At 58.5% G+C, this 19,226-nt stretch overlaps 1 protein-coding gene across 3 annotated transcripts; it reads left to right on the top strand.

Moving 5' to 3' along the window:
- Nucleotides 1-1,750: 1,750 nt before the first annotated feature.
- ZNF395 (zinc finger protein 395) lies at nt 1,751-19,189 on the top strand. Of its 3 annotated transcripts, XR_010883850.1 has the most exons (11): nt 1,751-1,866; nt 6,238-6,496; nt 8,847-9,064; nt 9,193-9,305; nt 9,666-9,895; nt 10,032-10,132; nt 10,476-10,734; nt 11,776-11,868; nt 12,115-12,218; nt 12,981-13,221; nt 18,975-19,189. XR_010883850.1 is itself a non-coding variant. In XM_067294455.1 (10 exons), exons 1-10 carry the CDS (start codon nt 1,751-1,753, stop codon nt 13,090-13,092), a joined length of 1,605 nt encoding a protein of 534 aa, XP_067150556.1. In that variant the 3' UTR covers nt 13,093-14,745. The 3 variants fall into 3 exon arrangements, 2 of the variants coding, with proteins under 2 accessions (XP_067150556.1, XP_067150557.1); XM_067294455.1 differs by lacking the exon at nt 18,975-19,189 and having other exon boundaries at nt 12,981-14,745; XM_067294456.1 differs by lacking the exons at nt 1,751-1,866; nt 18,975-19,189 and adding an exon at nt 2,635-2,650 and having other exon boundaries at nt 12,981-14,745.
- The last annotated feature ends 37 nt before the right edge of the window (nt 19,190-19,226 follow it).

Raw genomic sequence — 19,226 nt, 5'->3', positions numbered from 1 at the left:
CGTGTCTAATAACCTGCTTTTCACTTTATTAAGGCGACTTACGACTGAGCTTCGGAGCCTGCCTGTCACTGGAAGTGGGCTAAAATTTTGGCTCCTGATCTCTTCGGATGCATTGAAGGAGATGCCTTAATCGCTCTGCCTTTGTATCCGGATTTTTATCTTTACAGGAGGAAAAAAGATAGGTATGTTGTTAGTAAATACCAGAGTCCTGATACAGACAACACGGGTTGAAATTTTTCATATAACTAGTGAACGATAACCCATTCCTTTCTCAAGAATTTATCTTGGACAGCCATACGAAGATCCCACCTAGCTTGTCTACATTAGTGCTTTAATAGGTGGTACATATGCTTAAAGAAATAAAACAAATAAAATATGCTTTTTCCCCCCTCTAAGATGGAAATGGGCCCAGAGTTTATCTCTACCAGTTAACACATGTTAAAACAAATTGACTTGCCTATGCTGAGGTTTTCAAGGTGGTAGCCAAAACGGGCCTGTAGTGAGTATCTCTTCCAGCAGAGGGAAAGGATATTGTGCTTTTCTAACTTTTTTTTTCCTCCCTGAAATTAAAAGTTAACTATATTGATGGGCCCCGAGTGCTGCTCTGTGCTCGTGGGTATTTACCGCCTTGAGCACCCGCTGTGCTGATCTTTAATGTAAAAGCATAAGGGCGGGTTGGCTCAGACCACGGGTGATTTTTAAGTCTTAAATAGGGTGGGCTCCTTCCTTGCCGTAGGGAAAACGTCATTTTAGCCCTTAGCCTGTCCTTTGGAGCAGGGATCTTCCTTTCCTGGCCTGTTGCTCACCCTGTGACTAGAAATGTAATAAAACCCCCCCGTGCAATGTGCTTCTCCGGAGAGTGTTTCCCTTCAAATGCCTGATCCTTGGCAGTCTGGCGCTAGGGCGACGTGAAATATCCCAGTAATGAAAAATACATTGGGTCGAGCGTTGCTGCGTTCACGACCGACTCCTGTTCGAACAGCGAAAGCACGCGTGTGATTTATTATTTATTTTTAGCGTTAAAAGAAGAGCCGGGCTTGGCTTATTCCCAGAGATGCCTTTTTTTCCCCCTCCCTCACTGAAATCTGGGGAGATCGGTTTCGTTCCGTTTTATCTTTGATAGTGAGTAATCCTCGGGTGCCGACGCGATGCCAAATTAGCCTTGGGGAGGGGGGGGACACAAATTTGCTGTGTGGCATTAGCAGGGCGTCCCAAGTTAAATCGGGAAGCGTGGTGTTGCCGCTGTATATGTATATAATAATCCGTGCCCTAAAGCGCTTACGCTGCAGAGACAAGTGGCAAACCCGGGGTTTTGGGCACGGGTGAGCGCGAGGCCGAGGTTTCGGGGCAGGAAGCGAGAAAGCCTGCGGCGGCGGAGCTGCGTTAGCCGCAGAAATAAGCCCCTCGCGGAGAATCGCCGATGCCGGTTTGGTTTCTGGCGAAGTCGGTCCGGTGGAAAGGGTGAAGCTTTGCCGGCGGCGGCCCAAGCTCCGAGGCCTGCGGGAGCTCATCCCAAGTGACCGGGAGAGCTTGGAAAAAAAAAAAAAAAAGCGCTAAAAGCTTTGGAGCCGGGTGCGGAGTTTTAACCGGCGACAAAATGCGAGACGCTCCCCCTTAAAAAAAAAAAAAAAGAAAAATTGAAAAAAATTAATAAAAAAAACCAGGGAGGGGGGGGATAAGGAGCCAATAGCGGCGGGGCGGCGGCGCGGAGGCGCGGAGCCGGGGGGCGGCGGCGGCGGCGGCGGAGCCAATGCGCAGGAAGGGGCCGAGCATGTGCGGAGCTTGTTTACACCAGCGCTGCCCCGGGAGCTTTAACCCGGCCGGCGGCGGGCGAGGCGGGCGGCGGCGCCGCGGCTCCCGGGCGCGGTGAGTGCGCGCAGCGGCGCCGCGGGGGGGGGGACGGACCGACGGACGGGGGGTTGGAGGAGCCGGTTCAGCCGCGGTGCGGGGGTTTGCAAAAAAGCGAGCGCGGCGCCGCGCTTCGCTTTACCGCCTTTTCTTCCCTCTTTTTTTCTTTTTTTCTCTTTTTTTTTTTTTTTTGTGTGCAAACTCCGCGGTTTTGGCACCGCCACGTGCAGGGGCCGCTGCCCGCCTCGCGCAGGTGCGCGGCTTGCCGGGGTGGGCTGCCACGGGCGCGCACGTTGCGGGGGGGTTTGGGGGGGAAACTCGTGTGTCACGCGTGGGGTGGGGAGGGGAGGGGGGGTTGCGCGCGCGTTCCCGTGGGCGCCGCTCGCGCGCGTGTCGGGAGCCGCGCGTGTGCGCGGCCACGCGGGACCAGCGCGGCGGGCACGCCTGCAGGCACCCGCCCCCCCCCCCTCCCCCGGGGGACTCGGGCAGAGCCCGCGGCACAGCCGGGAGGAAAACCGGACTGTGGAAGGAGGAAAAAAAAAAGAAAAAAAAGGAGAAAACATATATATATATATATATATATAAACGGTGCGTGTACATGTCTGCGGGCCGCGCTGCGGGCGCCTCCCTCGCTCCGTCCGTTCCCGGGCGGGATCCAGGCCGGGAGTTGCCGGCAGCCGCGTACGTGCGCGCGGGGCCGGGCCGGAGCGCGCCGCGCCGCGCCGGGGGGGGGCGAAGGGGGATTTCAAAACAAGGCGCGGAGCGCGGGAGGGGGCGGACGGGAGCGCGGCCGCCGCCGGAGGTAAGGGCCGGGCCGGGCCGGGCGGGGGGGGTCCCGGCCGCCCCCCCCCCCCCGCGCCTCTCCGCCGCTCCCGGGGGGCCCCCGCGGCCGCGGGGTGTTGGCGGCCTCCGCGCCCCGCCCGGTGTCTCCCCGCCCGCCCCTCGCGCGCGTGCGCAGTGGGAGCGGCTCCGTTTTTTTGGGGGGGGGGAGGGAGGCGGAGTGACCCCCCCCCCCTCCGCGCGGTGCGAGACCCCCGCGTGCCCGCCCCCCACGCGCGCTGCACAGCGCACACGCGAGCTGCACGCGTGCACAAGGCGCACATGCACAACACACGTGCGCGCCGCATGCACGTGTGCGCAACGTATGCGCGCTGCACGCGTGCACACACGCGAGCTGCATGTGTGCACAACGCACTTGCCACACTGCGTGCACGCGTGCAAAACATGCATGCACACACATGTGCAATGCATGCTGCATGCACGCAAAACATTCAACTGCAAGTGTGCATGCACGCACACAACACATGCATGCACACACGTGTGCAATGCACACTGCATGCTTGCGCATGTGTAGCATGCGTGCACACTGCACCCATGTGCACACACACATGCACGCTTGCATGCACGCCGTGTCTCCTCCTGTTGCACGGGTGCCTGTGCGCCCCGGCTGCCTCCTGCTGCACCCAGGCCCTGCCTTTTTGCAGGCATGGGGCCTCTCTGCCCGCACGCCCCCTTCTCCCCTTCCCTCCTCGCCGGCCGGCGCTCCCGAAAACGCTCTTTATTCCCGCGGTGGCTCGCTCCTGCAGCCCTCCTTCCAGGCGCTCCGCTGCCTCCGTGCAGAAATGTGCTGAGGGCATCGAATCCAGGGCTGCAGGCTGCAAGCCCAGAGCTGCCGCCTTTTCCTTCCTGGCCTCCGCGTCCTTAACCCCTTAGCGCCGGCCTTTCCCGCTGGCGCCGGCTCCGGAGGGCGCTCGCTGCCGGCGCGCAGCTGGCTCCTTTCCCGGGGAAGCCGCTCGGCGCGCGTTTGTCCCAAAATGCAGCTAAAACAGCGTTTTGGTGCTAGCAGCTGTTCCCAAAAAAGCTTTTTTCTCTTCCCCGGGAGGCGGGATGGAGCTGCTGGAGCCCGGGATTCGGGGCAGTGCGGCTGGGATAAACAGGGGCCAGGTCTGTGGTGCCAAACCGGCCTGCCCGTTTGCGGGAATTAGCCGCTTTATGGGCATTTTTCGCATGAGCAGGAGCGTGGGCTACATTCCCATTTGCCGCTTGCGCGTTAGCTTTATTTTCCTGGCGGTTTGACTGGTGCAATACAAATTTTCGCTTTCTGGCCCAAATTAGCAAGTCCGGCTTTCTGGGCGCTGCTGAACAGCTGTCACGTCCCAGCTCGGAGCTGCTTGCTGTTTCCCAGGGGCAATCAAAACCTTTTTTTTTTTATTATTATTTTTTTTTGTAATAGAGGCCCAAATTTGCAGCGTGCTCCGGGCACACGGATATTTCCCGTATCGCGTGTGCAGGCAGGGCTGGATGGCGGCCGGTAAAGAGCTTTGCGACCCCGCGGGGCGAGAGGGGAAAACCCCGTTTTACGCTCGGTTACTGCACCGTCCCCGTTCTCTTCGTGCGTGCTGAGCACCGATGAACTTCGTGCTCTGAGCCGCGCCGTGATGCTCCTCTGTGGGAGCTGGGCTGGGGGGGGGGGAACCTGCCAGCTTGAGTTTTGGAAAAAGAAATGCAAACTGGCTGGGATCGAAGGGAGAAATATCCGGGGAGCTGGGCTGACGCCAGTGGAGCGGCATCGCCAGCGTGGGAATTCATCCCGCACCCCGTCCCGCTCCCGCCGTGGGCGCTTCCGTGGCGTTTTATGGCTCCTTAAATAGCTGTTAATTTTCTACTCGTGGCGGCCCGGGACAAAGCGAGCCCAACGGGGGCAGTTATCCATAAAACCGGCTCGTAAAGCTCGGGCGCCCTTTGAAGCCGAGCGCGGCGGGGGGACGCCTCGGCTTCGGCGGCCCCGCGAGGGCCGGCGACGCGATGACAAACCGAAACCGCTCGGAAAACGCTGCTGACAGCAAAAAAAAAAAGGGGAAAAAAAAAAAGTTGCCGTTTGCAAAGAGTATTTTTAGCCGGGATATTCGGCGGTTTAATCCGCGGCCTCTTCGGGAGAGCGTGGGCGGCGCCGAAAGCCCGGCGGCCTTTGGGATTCGGGGGTCGCATCCCGCCGGGAAGCTCTGGCCGGCCGGCAGCGGGGAGGATCGCGGCACGGGGGGGGGCGAAGGCGGGCAGCGCGCCGGGAGCGAGCCTGGCCTGGGGAGGGGGGGTTTCCCGCGCTTTTACGTTTCCCACCGCGGCGTTCCCAGCCTCCCTGGCGGGGGGGGGGCAGCGGCGGGTCGACGCCTCCTCTTGCCCGAGCCGGGATTTGGACTTTTGCTGGCGCGGGTCGCACGCTGCCCCAGGCGCCTGGCAAACCCCCCGAGGCCTGGCCGGGTCACACCCGCGCGTCCGGCGCGCTCGGTTTTCTTTCGAAACAGCAGTAAAACCTATAAATGCAAAGAAAGGAGGAAAGCCCAGTAAAATCCGTAAACGCAAAGAAACGAGGAAAGCCGGATGTGGCGGCTCTCTTTACGGGCTTGCTGGAAGAGCCGCGGGGAAAACCACCTCCATCGCGTGTCAGAGGAAGGGAGAGTTATTCCGGGGGGAAAATAAGACTAAAGACCGGGGCCGGCGCTTGGGCCATGATGAAAGGGGCCGTGGTTTCCCCGCCGGAGAACTTTCCTCCCGTTGTGAAATCCCGAGCGCCGCGTCCCTCTCCCCGGCAGGCGGATTGCAGGAGTCGGCTGGGCGGGAGCCAAGCGCGGAGGTCGGGCTTGGAGAGTGCTCGTGGAGGCTTTCGGAGCTCCGGGCCGGGAGCAGCCGGAGGGCGGTTGCGCGTTGGAAACCTTCCAATGGCCGAGGCCCTGCTCCGCCGGGAAGTCCTGCTGGGAATTCGTTGCCGCATGGGAGGGAGGCACCCGGCAGTGTTCAGGCCAAGGGGATCCGAGCGATGTCCTGGTTTGCAGGAACGGCAAGGTGGTGGTGCGCCTCCGTTGGCTTCCCTTCTTCTCGGTGCTGGTGGGCTGCACTCGGCTTGGGAAGTGACCCAAAGCTGGAGGGCTGGAGCGGGTCCCATCCGTTACGGGCGACACCTGGCCAAGTGAGGTGGTGGGAACTGCCGCAGGTGGCCTCCAGATCTTGGAGGCCGCCCACAGCGCTGGTGGCGTGAGCGGAGAACATCTGCGAAGGGATATCTCCTGGTCGCGTCCGCAGGGGCGTCCTCTGAGCCGGCAGCGCGGGAGACGTGACCGCAAAGAGGAGCCTGTTGTTCGGGATAGGCAAAACCGGTGCTCGCTTCTTCCGAGCGACCTTCTAATAACGTACGAGCTGGGGGGGTCCCCTCTCCTAGTGGGGCATCTCACCGGGGGCTACGAAACAGGCGGTGGGGAAGGGGGAGAAGCCCAAGTCCGGTAAAGGGATCAGGTTGGTGGCTTCTTCCAGAGGGGTTTAGGAACGACTGCGTAGAGAAGGAGCAGGAGCGATCCCGCGCCGGAGGTAACGGCCCCGTGTCTTTGTCGTTCGCAGCGTGTCCGAGATGGCAAGCGTGCTGTCCAGGCGCCTGGGGAAGCGCTCCCTGCTCGGCACCCGCGTCTCCGCTCCCGGCTCCCTGGCCGACGGCGTGCTCGTGAGCACCCAGCTCCCCGGCTTGCCGGCCGATCTCAGCCGAGTGCCTTCCCACGCCGCTCCGTGGGAGGACGGACCGGGCAAGGAGCGGGCGGAGGAGAGCAGCCGGGCGCCACGCTTCCCGAGCCCCAACCGGCCGCAGCTCCACGCCGGACAGCAAGTACGTAAGGAAGCCGTCCGTGTCCTCGTTCCGTGTGCTCCGGCGGGGCTGCTTGGCGCGGGCGCGGGAAACTCCCGAGCCCCTTGGTGGTTCAAGTTCCAGTGTGGGTCTGTAATTACTGAAAGCCGTTGATAGGCGTTGGCTCCAGCGCGCTGGCTTTGGCCTGGTGCGTCTGGACCGTGTGAGAGTGTAAGAGTGGCTGCGCTGGCTCCAGCAGAGATCCATCTCCTCCAGTATCCTGTTTCCAATCGCAACCAGAAGTGGATGTCTAGAGCGGAGAAGAAGAAGACATGATACTTCCCTCCAGTGTTCTCCCAGCCTCCAACCGCTTGTGGCTAAGGGAGGTGACTTCCATACACTTAATAACTCCCAGTGGACTTCTCTTTGAGCTTGTCCAACCTCCCCTTTAACCCACGTTGACTTCTGAACGCTCCCCATCCAGTGGCAAGGAGCCCCATGGCTTAGCTACGGAGGTCCATCTTGGGCCCATCTGCTAGTGGGAGCTCCAGAGCTCAGTCTGAAGCAGCTTTTTAGTACGGGCTTGAGGGTACGACGGTAAGTGGTAGATGCTTTGGAGACCATGCTTGGACGACGCTTCGTTGATGGTGTTGACCTACCTGGTAGAGCAGCTCTTGGAGAAGAGCGAGGGGCGATGGCTAGTCCAGAAAGGGCCTCTGGTCCTGCTGGCGTGCTTAGGAGGGCCGTACCTTGGACTGGATGCTCTCTGGGACAGGGTTCAGCCTCGCTTCTTGATCCACAGGAATGGTTCCCATTAACGTCTGGCCGAGCAGCGTTGTCGGAAGGGAGCAGCGGGCCGCTGACGTAAGAGCCAGGGTCTTGGCTTCTACCTGCAGGACTGTAAAACCCTTTCTGGGCAGAGCTTGTAAAATGAAGTGTAAATAAGGCCCCTGTTCAGTTTTTTCTGGCTCCTGTGCCCAGTGCTGTCCTGTGGGGAGGGCAGATTCCTTCTGCCCCGCGTTTATGAAACAGAGGACAGTGAGAGCTGTTTTCTCCTACGTGCTCCAGTGTTGAGGACTTCTCTTGCTTGCTTTGCTGCTGGAAACAGCATAAAAATAAGTCACGGGTGGTGTTTTTGCCTACCAGTGATTTCAGTGTCGGTCGCTTTGTAGAGCCTAAGGGGGCGTTAGATGTTCTTGCCGTGCTGCACGTTGCTCCCCTTAGTTTAGGGGGACAGCTGGTGGGGTTCATGGAGAAGCCTCCTTCCTTGTTATCTGGGAATATCATAAAGGACCAAGGCCGGGGTCAGGACCTTCTGCGTCCTGTGGCTGCGATCCTGGCCCTGATCCTTTTAACCCTGGTCCAGGGATTTCTTCTTCTGCGCTGTGGTTTCTCCCACCGGAGACGGTCTCGCGTGCTCTCTCGGTCCCAGAACGTGGCGCCTTTGCGCTTTGTCCATCCCGTATTGGCTTCTTCGTGTAGCGCCCGCAGCATTTCCATAAAGAGATGCTTGTGTTCCTATAAATAGCTGGAGACACATGTAGCGTATTTCGACACGGATACATTTCCATCGGCAGAAATAGACTCATGGATGCTAGCGGTGGAAAGTAGTCCATCGAGAGAAATCGAGACGCTCTATGAAAGAGATGAGGCTTGAACGTCTCCTCCTCTCTGAAAGAGCGGCAGATGGAGAAGTCAAGGGGCGACGTTAGGCTCACTGCGCCCAGGAAACCTCTGTTCCCCGTCCCGCTGCGGGTTTCCTTCGATCCTTTTGCCTACGTGCTGTTCCGCAGAGCCTATGGTGGTGGTGGGAGCCCTTGGCACACGATGTCACGAAGATGAAGCAAAGTCGGGTTCCAAAAACAAATAGACAAATTCATTGGAGAAAGGTCCGTCCAAAGTCGTTGCGCTCAGAGATGCGGCTCACATCAGGTCCAGGACGTCCTTAAGCTTCAGGTTGCCAGCGCCTGGGAGCGTGTACCAGGGGAGGACAACCCTGCTGCCCGTGGCGGGATTCGGGTGCGGACGAGCCCTGGCAGCCGCTCCGGTTTGTCGTGACGGCAGTCCGAAATATGAGCTTTTTGGGACAGGCTCTGCCTTTGCACTGAAGCCTCCTTCGGTCCCTTTGCTGCCGTGGGATGGAGCAAGGACACGGCACAGGGTTCCTCCGCTGCAAGGGCTCGCGTGGCACCAGCCCGCACCGGCTGGAGCATCCTCCCACTGGTGGAGAAACAGCGTTTCGAAGGGAGCCAGGGAAGAGGGAGCCCGTTCCTCGGATGATCAGTCACCTTCCCGGTTTGAAAAGCGAACCTGGAACGCCTGGGTGCAGGAGAGCGCAGCCAGCCGAGGAATCGCTCCAAAAAAGCCGTTTCTCCTTTTTTTTCCCCCTCAGGTTGTCGTCACCTATACGGGGCAGGAGCGCGCCGGCCTCGCGGAGCAGCACCACCCGCCGAGCGACAAGGTGAAGGTGCTGCTGCCGGAGCGGGGCCCGCGCGGCGCCCGGAGGGTCGAGGACGCGAGGCCGGCTGAGCTCCGGTGCTTGCCGCTCCCGGCCAGCGGCACGGAGCCGCTCCACAGATCAGTTTCCAGCAGCATCGACGTCCCGAGGAGGTGGGTGCCGGAGGGCACGGGCGCTGGGCAGCAATCGCCTTGGGGTTGTTTTTTTGGAGGGGGGGGAAGTTTCCGTGCCGTTTCCTACCCGTTCTCACGTCTCTCTGCCCGCTCCGTCCCCGGCGCAGGAAGGCCGACGCCGCGGTGGAGATGGACGAGATGGTGGCCGCCATGGTGCTGACGAGCCTGTCCTGCAGCCCCGTGGTGCAGAGCCCCCCGGCCGGCGACAGCGCCGTTCCCCGTGAGTCACCCGGGCTCGCGTTTCGGGGAGAAGCCCCGCGGCCTCGAGGGAACGCCGCTCCCCGCCTCGGTTTCCCCCTCCCCGAAGCAGCGTCGTGGCTCGGCGGCACGTTCCCGGGCGCGTTCCCCCGTTCCTTATTTTTAGAGGAGGTTTCATTCCCCGGGAGTCGAATGCGGCGGAAGGGTTAAAAATAGCATCCGGCGGCCGTGGGAAATGCTGGCTCCGGCCGGCTCTTCCCCGTGCCAATCCCGCCGCGGCGGGAGGGGGGGGGAGTCCCAACCCGGCCGGGGAAACGGAAACCGGATTGAAGGGCGACGGCACTCTGTTATGTTTTGTTTTTTCCCCGCTCCGTCCTCGCAGCCTCGCGGGCGGCCTGCGATCCCTGGAAGGAGAGCGGCGACGTCTCGGACAGCGGGAGCAGCACCACGAGCGGGCACTGGAGCGGCGGCAGCGACATCTGCACGCCGCCGCGCGCCGACGGCAGCCCCAAGCACTCGAGCGAGGCGCTCGGCTCGCCGCCCGCCGACGACGGCTTCGACACCGACTCCGACCCCTTCCTCCTCGACGAGCCCGCGCCGCGCAAGAGGAAGGTACCGACGGAGGGAAGGACGGGCAGGGATGGAGGAGGACGGGGCCGGCAAGAGCGAGCGCTTCCCTCTCTGGGTGGGCGCGGGCGATGCCGGCCGGGCGCCGTCTCCGCGCTCACCGGCCCCGTCTTTCCGGCAGAACTCGGTGAAGGTGATGTACAAGTGCCTGTGGCCCGGCTGCGGCAAGGTGCTGCGCTCCATCGTCGGCATCAAGCGGCACGTGAAGACCCAGCACCTCGGGTGAGGCGGAGGTGTCGCCCCTGGGGCTTTTTGGGGGGGAAGCCTAGGAATCCCGGGGATCAACCTTGGGTTGATTTATTTATTTATTTTTTTCCCTCCTGAGCTGTGCTAAATAAACCAGATTAGGAAGCGGGGAGGTTTTCGGCGGCGTACGCTTAACGCAGCAGCGTTTCGGCCCTGGAAGGTGCAGCGACCTTCCTTAGGAGGGGGACGTGCCGCTGCTCTTGCCGGGATGGTGCCGGGGAGGGCGAAGGGGGTTTTCGGGGGGCCGCTCGCTCGGGGCAGGCGAGACCGTCTCCCCCGCGCTGGCGGCCGCGTGACTCGCCGCTTTCCGCCGCCGCAGGGACGGCGCGGACTCGGACCAGCGGAAGAGGGAGGAGGATTTCTACTACACCGAGGTGCAGGTGAAAGAAGAGCCCGCTCCCGAGTCGGCCGCCAGCCCCACGTCGGCTGCGGCCCCCGTCGGCATCCAGCCAGCCCCGGCCAAGCCGGAGGCACCGCCGGCGGAGGTGCCGGCGCGGGAGCCGGCGCCGGCGGGCAGCGCGCTCAGCCAGTCGGCCCCCAGCTCCTTCTGGCACATCCAGGCGGATCACGCCTACCAGGTGAGCGCCCCGCGCCGCCGAGCTGGCCGCTGCTGTCGTCTCCCCGAGCCTCCGGCGCTGCCGCCTGCCCAAAAAACCGCTTAGGAGGAGTTTTGCGCTCCGTGGCGGCGCGGTGCGAGGGAGAGGCTCGGTCACGGATTTAAGCATCACCCGGCCTCGGCTCCCACCGCCCTGCAATTAAGGTGGCGGCGGCGGCGGTATGCAACACGCCCTCCCGCCAGCCGATAACGCGGGGCTGGAATGCGGCCGCGCTGGATCCCGGCACGTCCCGGGCTGCCGAGTCAGGAGTTCGTGTGCTTTTGAGGCACGGAAAACCTGGAGACCCGGAGCGATGGGCCGCGCACAGCGCCTTGGCGCTGGGCTCGCCCGCCGCGGCGGTCCTTGTGCCGTGGTGGCCACTGCCGCGGCTCTCCAACGTCCCGTGTGGTCCTGGGGCTGCTGGAGAGCCAGGAGTTTTTGGGAGCCGTAGGTTAGCCTCATGGGAGCGGGATAGACCACGTAGATCCGTCAGCTCCTTGTTCCCACACCGGGGAACGGATACTGCGTCAACCCAAAGCACGTTTTGCGACAACCTGCTTAAATAGCTGCAAACCTCCCCCCCCCCCCCCCCGTGCGAATAGGCCGATCCCTGTGATTTGGGGAGAATTTTGCAACCCAACGTGGTTGCGTGGATGGAGAAGCTGCTGCACCCCCAGCTACGGCGCCAGCCCGCGTCCCGTCACGGGTGCTGCGCCCTGCGTCGGAGCAAGCGGGTGCTGGAGGCCACGAGGGTTTGGGTTCCCACCATCATCTCTCCCTCCTTGCGGTCGCGTCTAGCTGAATTTTCGGCTCGGTCCCTCTTGGTCTCTGCTCCACCCCGGTTAGAAGAGGCAGTTGCTGGTCCTGCAGCCGGGCTCTCAGCTGCGCGGCAGTGGGGACAGGACGGCTACCGCATGGCTAGTGCGGCGCGGTGGACTCCGAGCCCCATCTCTCGTCGTCGCGATGACGAGCTCAGCCTTCCCGAGGCTGATGCTGAACCGTGTCTCCCCTTTCGTCCCGCAGGCCTTGCCCTCGATTCAAATCCCGGTGTCCCCACACATCTTCACCAGCATCAGCTGGGCGACTGCCACCTCGACGCTCCCGTCCTTGTCGCCGGTGAGTCCCGTCTGGTTTCCCTTGCGATCCTTTCCGTGTTTGCAGGTGGAGGCGGGGTGGTTGGGCTGGATGCTTTTGAGAGAACCTCATCTCTACTCGTGGCCTGCCTTAAACGTGAGGAGCAGGCTGGGTTTATGCCTTGGCGTTGTCCAGGTCTCCGTGCAGCTTCCTTGCAGCGCCCAGGGGCTGCTCAGGAGAGAGGCGACGTGGTCCCACCTGACGTTTGATGGGGTTTTTCTCCTGCAGGTTCGAAGCCGGTCGCTCAGCTTCAGCGAACCCCAGCCGGCGACCCCGATGTTGAAGTCCCACCTGATTGTCGCGTCGCCTCCCAGGGTGTCCCTCGGCACCAGGTAGGAGGCTGCGCGCCCTGTTCGGTGGGAGATAACCAGAGAGCGGCGGGCACAGGGCGCATCCAGCCCGCTGCGAGCGGGGCTGACGGCTGAGAGAGGAGTGAACGTGAAGCCCATCACTGCCAGAGCAGGAGGCTTCTCCTCTGCAGTTGGGCCAGTCACCCGGGACCTCTGCAAATCGCATCTCCTCAGCTCCCCTGCAATAAAAACAGGCAGTTTCCAGGGATGGTCTGGTGCTGTGGGATGTTTGGGGGCCCCCAAGGGACACTGTGCTAGGAAGGGTAGCTGGCCCAGTTTCGCTGTTCCTACACCACCCTCCTTCCCTGTGTGGACTGTGCTCCTGCTCCAAGCTGGCCCCGGTGGCCTCCCTGGTCTCCAAGCTTACCGACGCAGAAGCCAGGACAGGGTACGAAACCACTTGAAACCCTCCTTGCCCACGCGCTGGTGTTACCACGGGGTCTCCAGGTCCTTCTGTGGCCTTCACCCATCTGGTGAACATCTTGGGGTCAACGTCTTGGTTCTTGAGCGGTTTCCGCGAGGAGCCCAGGGCTTTTTCAGGGCAAGAGGAAAGGGGTCTCAGCTGCTCTGTTTTCCTGTGTTTTTTCTGCGCATGCTAAAAGGTGGGTTAGTTCCTATATCCCGGCCGGGACTTCCTAAAACGCCGCTCCACTTTGGTTACGTGGTCGCAGCCCATGCTGCACGTGCAACCGCCTGAACGTCTGCTCTAAGTATAGATCAATTAAATTCCCTTTTCCTTTGCAGAAAAGTCCGCGGTGAAGCCAAAAAGTGCCGGAAGGTTTACGGCATCGAGCACCGGGACCAGTGGTGCACAGCGTGCCGGTGGAAAAAGGCCTGCCAGCGATTCCTGGACTGAGCCCAAAGGCCGCCGGACGTGGAGCCGCTCCCGCGCCTTCCGCCGAGGGAGCGCCCGGATCATCGGCACTGCAGCCAGGGACCTTGGAGGTGTCTCCTGCGACTCCAGAAGAGACCTCGAGAGCTGCCTGTAAATCCCTCCTTCTGTATATTGTACATCTGCTGGGTTGGTTCTTGTTTTTTAACTTTTTTCCCCAAAATTTTTTTAAACAGAAGCCAAGAAAATCTCCCTTTTTACGGTAGAAACGGTGGGGGGCGATGTGGGGAAGGAAGCTGGTTCCTTGGCGTTCAGGAGAGCTTAGAGGTGATCTAGGGACCAAAGAACTTCCCGAACTTCCCAGATCATCGCTAAAATCTCCTGGATTTCCGCGTCGCGGCTGGGATAAGACGCTGAGGCAGCTTTCCCTGGCCCTTGACTACCTAGGAAGTGCAAATCCCTCGTATCCTTTAAGGGACAGTGTCGATAACAATCATAGCTTTAATGAAAAGCAACGTTCGGTTGTTGCTAGCAGCACATGAATTATCCCGGCGGCAGGAGCTGAAGCTCCTTGCCGGTGGCACGTCGCGCGGCTCGGCAGGGACCCAGCCTGCTGCACCCCGGGCCGTCCCGGTCGGCGATCTCCGCCTGCGTTTGGGGAACCTCGAAAGGAAACCTTGACATCGGGAAAGCTATAGACAGGTTTTAACGCGAAGCCCGATATTCTCGTTTTGGGCTTCCTAAGTCTGCTTAGCTCCTTGGAAGCCGACGCCGTGGTCCTCGCTGCGTCTTTTTAAGCTAGGCTGAACGAATTTAGCTTTTTAAAACTTATTTATTCCTGCAGCAGAGGCAGCTGGTAACCTGGGAGGACTGGGGAAGATTTCCCCGAAGCGTGGCAGTGTGGCCCCAATTCAGCAAAACACTTAAATATTTGCTTTTAGGCTCTCCGGAGCCCGGCAGGACATAAGCGCATCTGCTAAAAGAAGCTGCTTATGCCGCGGAGGAGACGCGCCAGAAAATCCTGAAGTGCAAAGGCAGGCTTGAGAGATGCCTCATTTTTCCGCCCTTTTTTTTTTTGTTGTTTAATATTTATATTTACACTATTCAAAGTGCTTCTAGCTTTCTGTCATCGTAGCGGCCCGGGAGGATAGTCGGGACCCCGACAGCCCGCGTCCCGCTTCCGCGCCGTCTTCCCAGATGTTGCACAGCGTTTGCCCCGCGAGTCGGCCTCTGACCGCGGTGGCAAACGTCCCATTTGCTTTATTATTATTTTTTTGATTTTTTTTTTTTTTTGTTTGTTTCCCCTCCCTTTTCCCCCCCCCACGTCGGCGGAGGCGGCGATTGGATTTTCTGCTGCGTTTCTCGAGGCCGTAAACTGCGGCCGCCGCGCCGAGAGCGGGTGCCTGCAGCAGGCTGGGGCCTCGGTGGTGTTGCGGACCACGTGATTAGTCTAAACTTTCCATGTAAAAAAAAGAAAAAAAAGGAATCATGTGGCTGGGAGAGTAGTATTGCTATTATTTTTTCTTCCCTCCTGGATCAACGCGAGCCCTGTTGCTAAAGGGGGCGGGTGGGCAGGCAAAGCGGGTTTATATATATATGTATTACAGGTGCTTGTCGACTATTTTTTGTTGTTGTTGTTTGTAATTTTGTACATATAAACAGTATATTGTTTCAGAACCTGATCTTCTCTTCAGTGTTAAACTGGTGGATGCACAATTGGCCTCCGGAAAGCAGGAGAAAAAAAAAAAAAGCCCCGTGTCCCCTGCCCTAGCCCGGGCAGCCAGCCCGAAATCCAGCAAAAAGGAGGGATTTGTCCCCTGGGAGCAGCACGCCGGGGAGCGGATTTGTGCCTGCTAGGAAAGGGTTAAAAATCAGGCCCTTGAAAAAGCAGAATTCACTTATTCCGAGCTGCTTTTTCCCATTAATTGAGCGGCGGGTCCTAGTCGGTGATTGCATTGCTCCGAAACGGGTATAAAACCAGGATTTCCCGCACATGGGCCTTGGCTGCGGCTGCGACCTCCAGCCTTCGTTTTGCTGGGTTGCTCGCCGCTGCGGGGATGCTCCGACGGCGGCGTTGCCGAGGCTTGCTGTCGGGTCCGATGCCTGCTGCACGGATTTCTTTTTTTCCTTTTTTTCCTTTTTTTCCTTTTTTTCCTTTTTTTCCTTTTTTTCCTTTTTTTTCCTTTTTTTCCTTTTTTTCCTTTTTTTCCTTTTTTTCCTTTTTTTCCTTTTTTTTCCTTTTTTTCCTTTTTTTCCTTTTTTTCCTTTTTTTTCCTTTTTTTCCTTTTTTTCCTTTTTTCCTTTTTTCCTTTTTTCCTTTTTTCCTTTTTTCCTTTTTTCCTTTTTTCCTTTTTTCCTTTTTTCCTTTTCTCCCTTTTCTCCCTTTTTTTCCTTTTTCTCTTTTTTCCTTTTTTTCCCCCCAGTGATGCAGAAGATGCAGGTGGCTCCGCAGGGATTTTCAGATGTTATTCGGTGCCTGAGTTCAGGCACTCGGGAAAGTCCCGCTCGGTGCCTTTCTGCATTTTTGGTTTCCAAATGCTCTTCCGAAACGAAGCTTGGAGCCGCGCACGGGGCATGGAAGAAAAAAGAAAAAAAGAAAAAAAAGAAAAAATCAAATCCGTGCTTTCCCCAGGCTTCGTGCCTTTGCTCCCCCGACTCGTAGAGACACGGGACGGACTCGAGGCTTCGCTTTGCCCTTTCCGTGCCGTTTCTGCCCCAAAGTCGGACAAAGCCGGCTCCGACCCGGCGGGCTGCGATCCTCCCCGGGGAGGCCGAGTCAGTATTTGTCTCTTCGGCTTTACCGCGGGTCCCTTCGGGTCCCTTTTCTTTGCTTCGGTCCCCACAGCTCCCCAGGGCGAGCGCTCAGGAAACTTTAAAATAAGCCATCCGGAGTCACGGGAGCCGTTCGACGGCCCCGCGAGCCTCCGAGAAGGTTTGTCCCTCCGAAACCAGGGTGTAGCGTTGGACAATCTGGCACCGGCACCCCGAGCCCTTCCCGTCCCTCTTTCAAAAATCAGTTTTTTTCACTGACAGAAGATTAGGGTTTAAAAAAAAAAAACTATGCTTTATGTTAAACATGATTTTTTTTATTTTTTATTTTTTTTTTAAATGATGAGTAGGGGGGAGAAAAAGGAAAGTGTAAATGACTTTGGGATAAGCAGCCGACTGCAGACGCGCGCGTGGCCGGAGCTCTGGGCTGCGGGAAAAGGCGGGATGGGACGTGCCGGGCGCGTGCGGGAAAGCCGGCGCCGCTCCTCGGGCTCGCGCCCCCCCTTACGGCGCCTCGTCCCCCGAATAGCACTTAAGGCGGAGGAGCGAACGAGGGTTACCTCGCCCAGGAATATTTTGCATCAGGGTCGTTTTGTAACGGGTTTGCAAACGGGGCAGGAGATTTCCTACGGCTGCTTTTCCCGAGGGCTTTTGCGGTACGGACTTAACGGGATGAAATCGTCCTTACGCTCGTGGCTGTCTCGCTTTTTGGGGTGGTTCGGTTGTTTTTTTTTTTAACGGAGAAACTGGTGCAGGGTGTTTTGTATGGCTTGGGGGTATTTTTTTTTTTTCCTTTTTTTAACTTGCTTCCAACCAGATCCCGAACGTTTGACTTTTCCTCCTGACACGTGAGTCTTTTAAAACCTTTCTGAGCTCTTCGGGCCCCGACGGCGGGTAACCCCGGCTGCCGAATCCGGCGGCAGCGTGGCCTGGCGCGTGTATATGTTTGTATATAGGAACCTCTCTTGGGCACTAATCGGAGGCTGCTCTCCCTCTCCAGCCTGGATACTGTGATGCCCCGCCGCTGCCGAGGGGAAAACCGCGTTTTAGAGCCCCAAATTAGGGAAACTTTGGGTAGGTGGCGGGTGTAACTTGGTCCTCGGCGGAGCTGTGGCCGCGGGGGGCAGGTTTGGGGCCGGCCGGCGAGGCGGGGAATATGCTGTATCAGTGACTTTCTGTCTTGTTGGAGCTTTTTCTCAGCTGTCTTCCAAGTATTATTTTTATTGTAAAGAAAAAAAAAATTTTTTTTGTAAAAAAATAAAAAATAAAAATGTGAAATGTAATTTTTACAGCAGCAATATGAAATATATTTTATAAGAAATAAAAAAAGAAAAGGTTGCCTGAGCCCTTGTTGTGTCTGCTTTGGCTTTCGCGTCCTGCCCGGCACTGAGCTCCTTGCTCCCGCCATTCCCGCGGCCCCGGCACCGCTCCGGTGCGGACCACCGTGCCGAGCACCACTAGATAGCAGTGTCGGCCAGGCGCTGGGAGCCTCCGCGCCGGCTTCGGCTCGGCAGATGGCGGTGCTCCTTCCTTTTTTTTTGTTGTCTTCTTAGAAAAATCCACATTCCCTCCAGTTTTTAAGCTGGAAGCTGCAGGGAATGGCATGGGGCCGTGCTGGGGGGCCTGTGGGAGAAGAAGGAGGTTTCCAAAGGGGTAACTGCAAATGCCGGCTCCGGGCTGCTGTGGGTAGGAGAAGTGCAAGGATGAAGGACCGTATTGCAACCGGTCTCTGCTGTATCCGAGCAGCTCGGGTTGAGCCCTGTCCCTTATCCCGTTGCCTGTTTGGCTGGGGGGGGTTAACGGCCTGAACCGGTGCCGGTGTCCAGCTACGGGTCCGGCAGCCCAGAGCCCTCTCCTGCAAGCCGCTGCGTGGCTCCAGCAAAAAGCCTGGTAAAATGTTTATTGCACATGGGGTCAAGGAGGATCCGAAAAAGCAAAAAAAAAAAAAAAAGCAGGAGGAGAGGCTGAGAGCGGGAAAAGGGCTGGAGGGAGGTTGGGATGGAGGAGCGTGAGAAGAGAGAACACCTGATCTGAGAGCAGTGGGAGCCAGGTCCTCCTTGCACCTTCCTCACCGGACACATCTGGGCTCCGGCTCTGGCGTCCTCGGTCCTTTCCCAGGCAAAGCGCCGGCAAATAGCAGCATGGTTTCTATGGCAATGCTAAAAATAGCACCGTGGCTCTCAGCGGAGACGCCGCTCGGCTCCCCAAATCCGCAGGTTCGCCCCCCGCCACCTCTCCTTTCCCTGGCCACTGGAGCGATGCCCCGGCTAAGGGCTCTGCAGCACGCGCTGCTTTTGGCCTTCGTTAGCCACGACAAACAGGGATCCCGGCGCGTGGCATTTCCAGGGGAATGAATGCCCTGCTCGGAGAAGGCCACGGGCCATTAACCCCCAGGAAACCTGTAAGTGAGGCTCATTATTGCCGTTCGGCTACATTAGGGTTTTATTGCTTTGCATCATTCATGCATCATTCCCAACGCAAAGGAGATTCAGTGCAAGACATGATGGGAGCTGGGCAGAAATCCTCTCCCCTCCTGAATATCCCAATATACTGCAATATCCCAATGTGTGGGAGGCACTTTCTAATAAGTGCAGGAGGAGATATAACCAATATACCCAATCTGCAATCTCTGCTTCACTTTCGTTTTGCTCTGTCTTTCTTAACGGAGATGGGATTCCTCCACCAGAGCCAACCCACGTTTCCGAGCACCAGCTGAGACTGGCAGCTCCCGCAGTCTCCGTATCGGATTTCTCTCAGCTGCTTTGGGCATTCCCCCTCTCTCCCTCAAGCTTCAATACACAGAAACGCTTTTTTCCCCCAAAAAAAATCTTGTGGTTTTTAAGCCGATCTCGCAGCGACTCATATTATTCTTAGCAACACTGTCCATATGTTTGGAGCTGTGAGGCGCCCAGGCAGGAGGCGCCCGGGGAGCGGGGCCGGCAGGGACCTGCGCTGCAAGCGGTGACCCAAGTGATTGGTTGCCAGTCGCAATGATATAGTAGAAATAGTAAACTAATTTATTAATCATTTTGCTATGTACAAGTTTAATGGAGAAATCTTTGTATGAAACAATTAAAAAGAACAGGTTCTTTGATTTTTTGTTGTTGTTGTTGTCTTTTTTTCTTTTTTACAAACAGTTAAGGGCAGTGCTGCGGGTGAGACCCAGGCGAGGCGCTTTACCGGTCATGCTTTCAGCGGCGAATTAGGCAGGAGAGAAGAGCCTCAGTTGTCGTCCTGGGAGATGCCAAAACACACCCCGTGGTGGGACAGCACTGAGACAGCAGCTGGGACACGAGACATGCCATGGGGGAAGAGGTGCAACGAAAACACGGACACGGCTGTATTGCTGAGCAAAGAAGTCAACCCCGGAGTCCTTGCAAAACCTCAAG

The sequence above is a fragment of the Apteryx mantelli genome, chromosome 3, assembly GCF_036417845.1.
Source record: "Apteryx mantelli isolate bAptMan1 chromosome 3, bAptMan1.hap1, whole genome shotgun sequence".
Taxonomy (NCBI): domain Eukaryota; kingdom Metazoa; phylum Chordata; class Aves; order Apterygiformes; family Apterygidae; genus Apteryx; species Apteryx mantelli.
The sequence above is the reverse complement of the archived record's forward strand: the minus strand, read 5'-3'. Positions and strand labels throughout refer to the sequence as shown.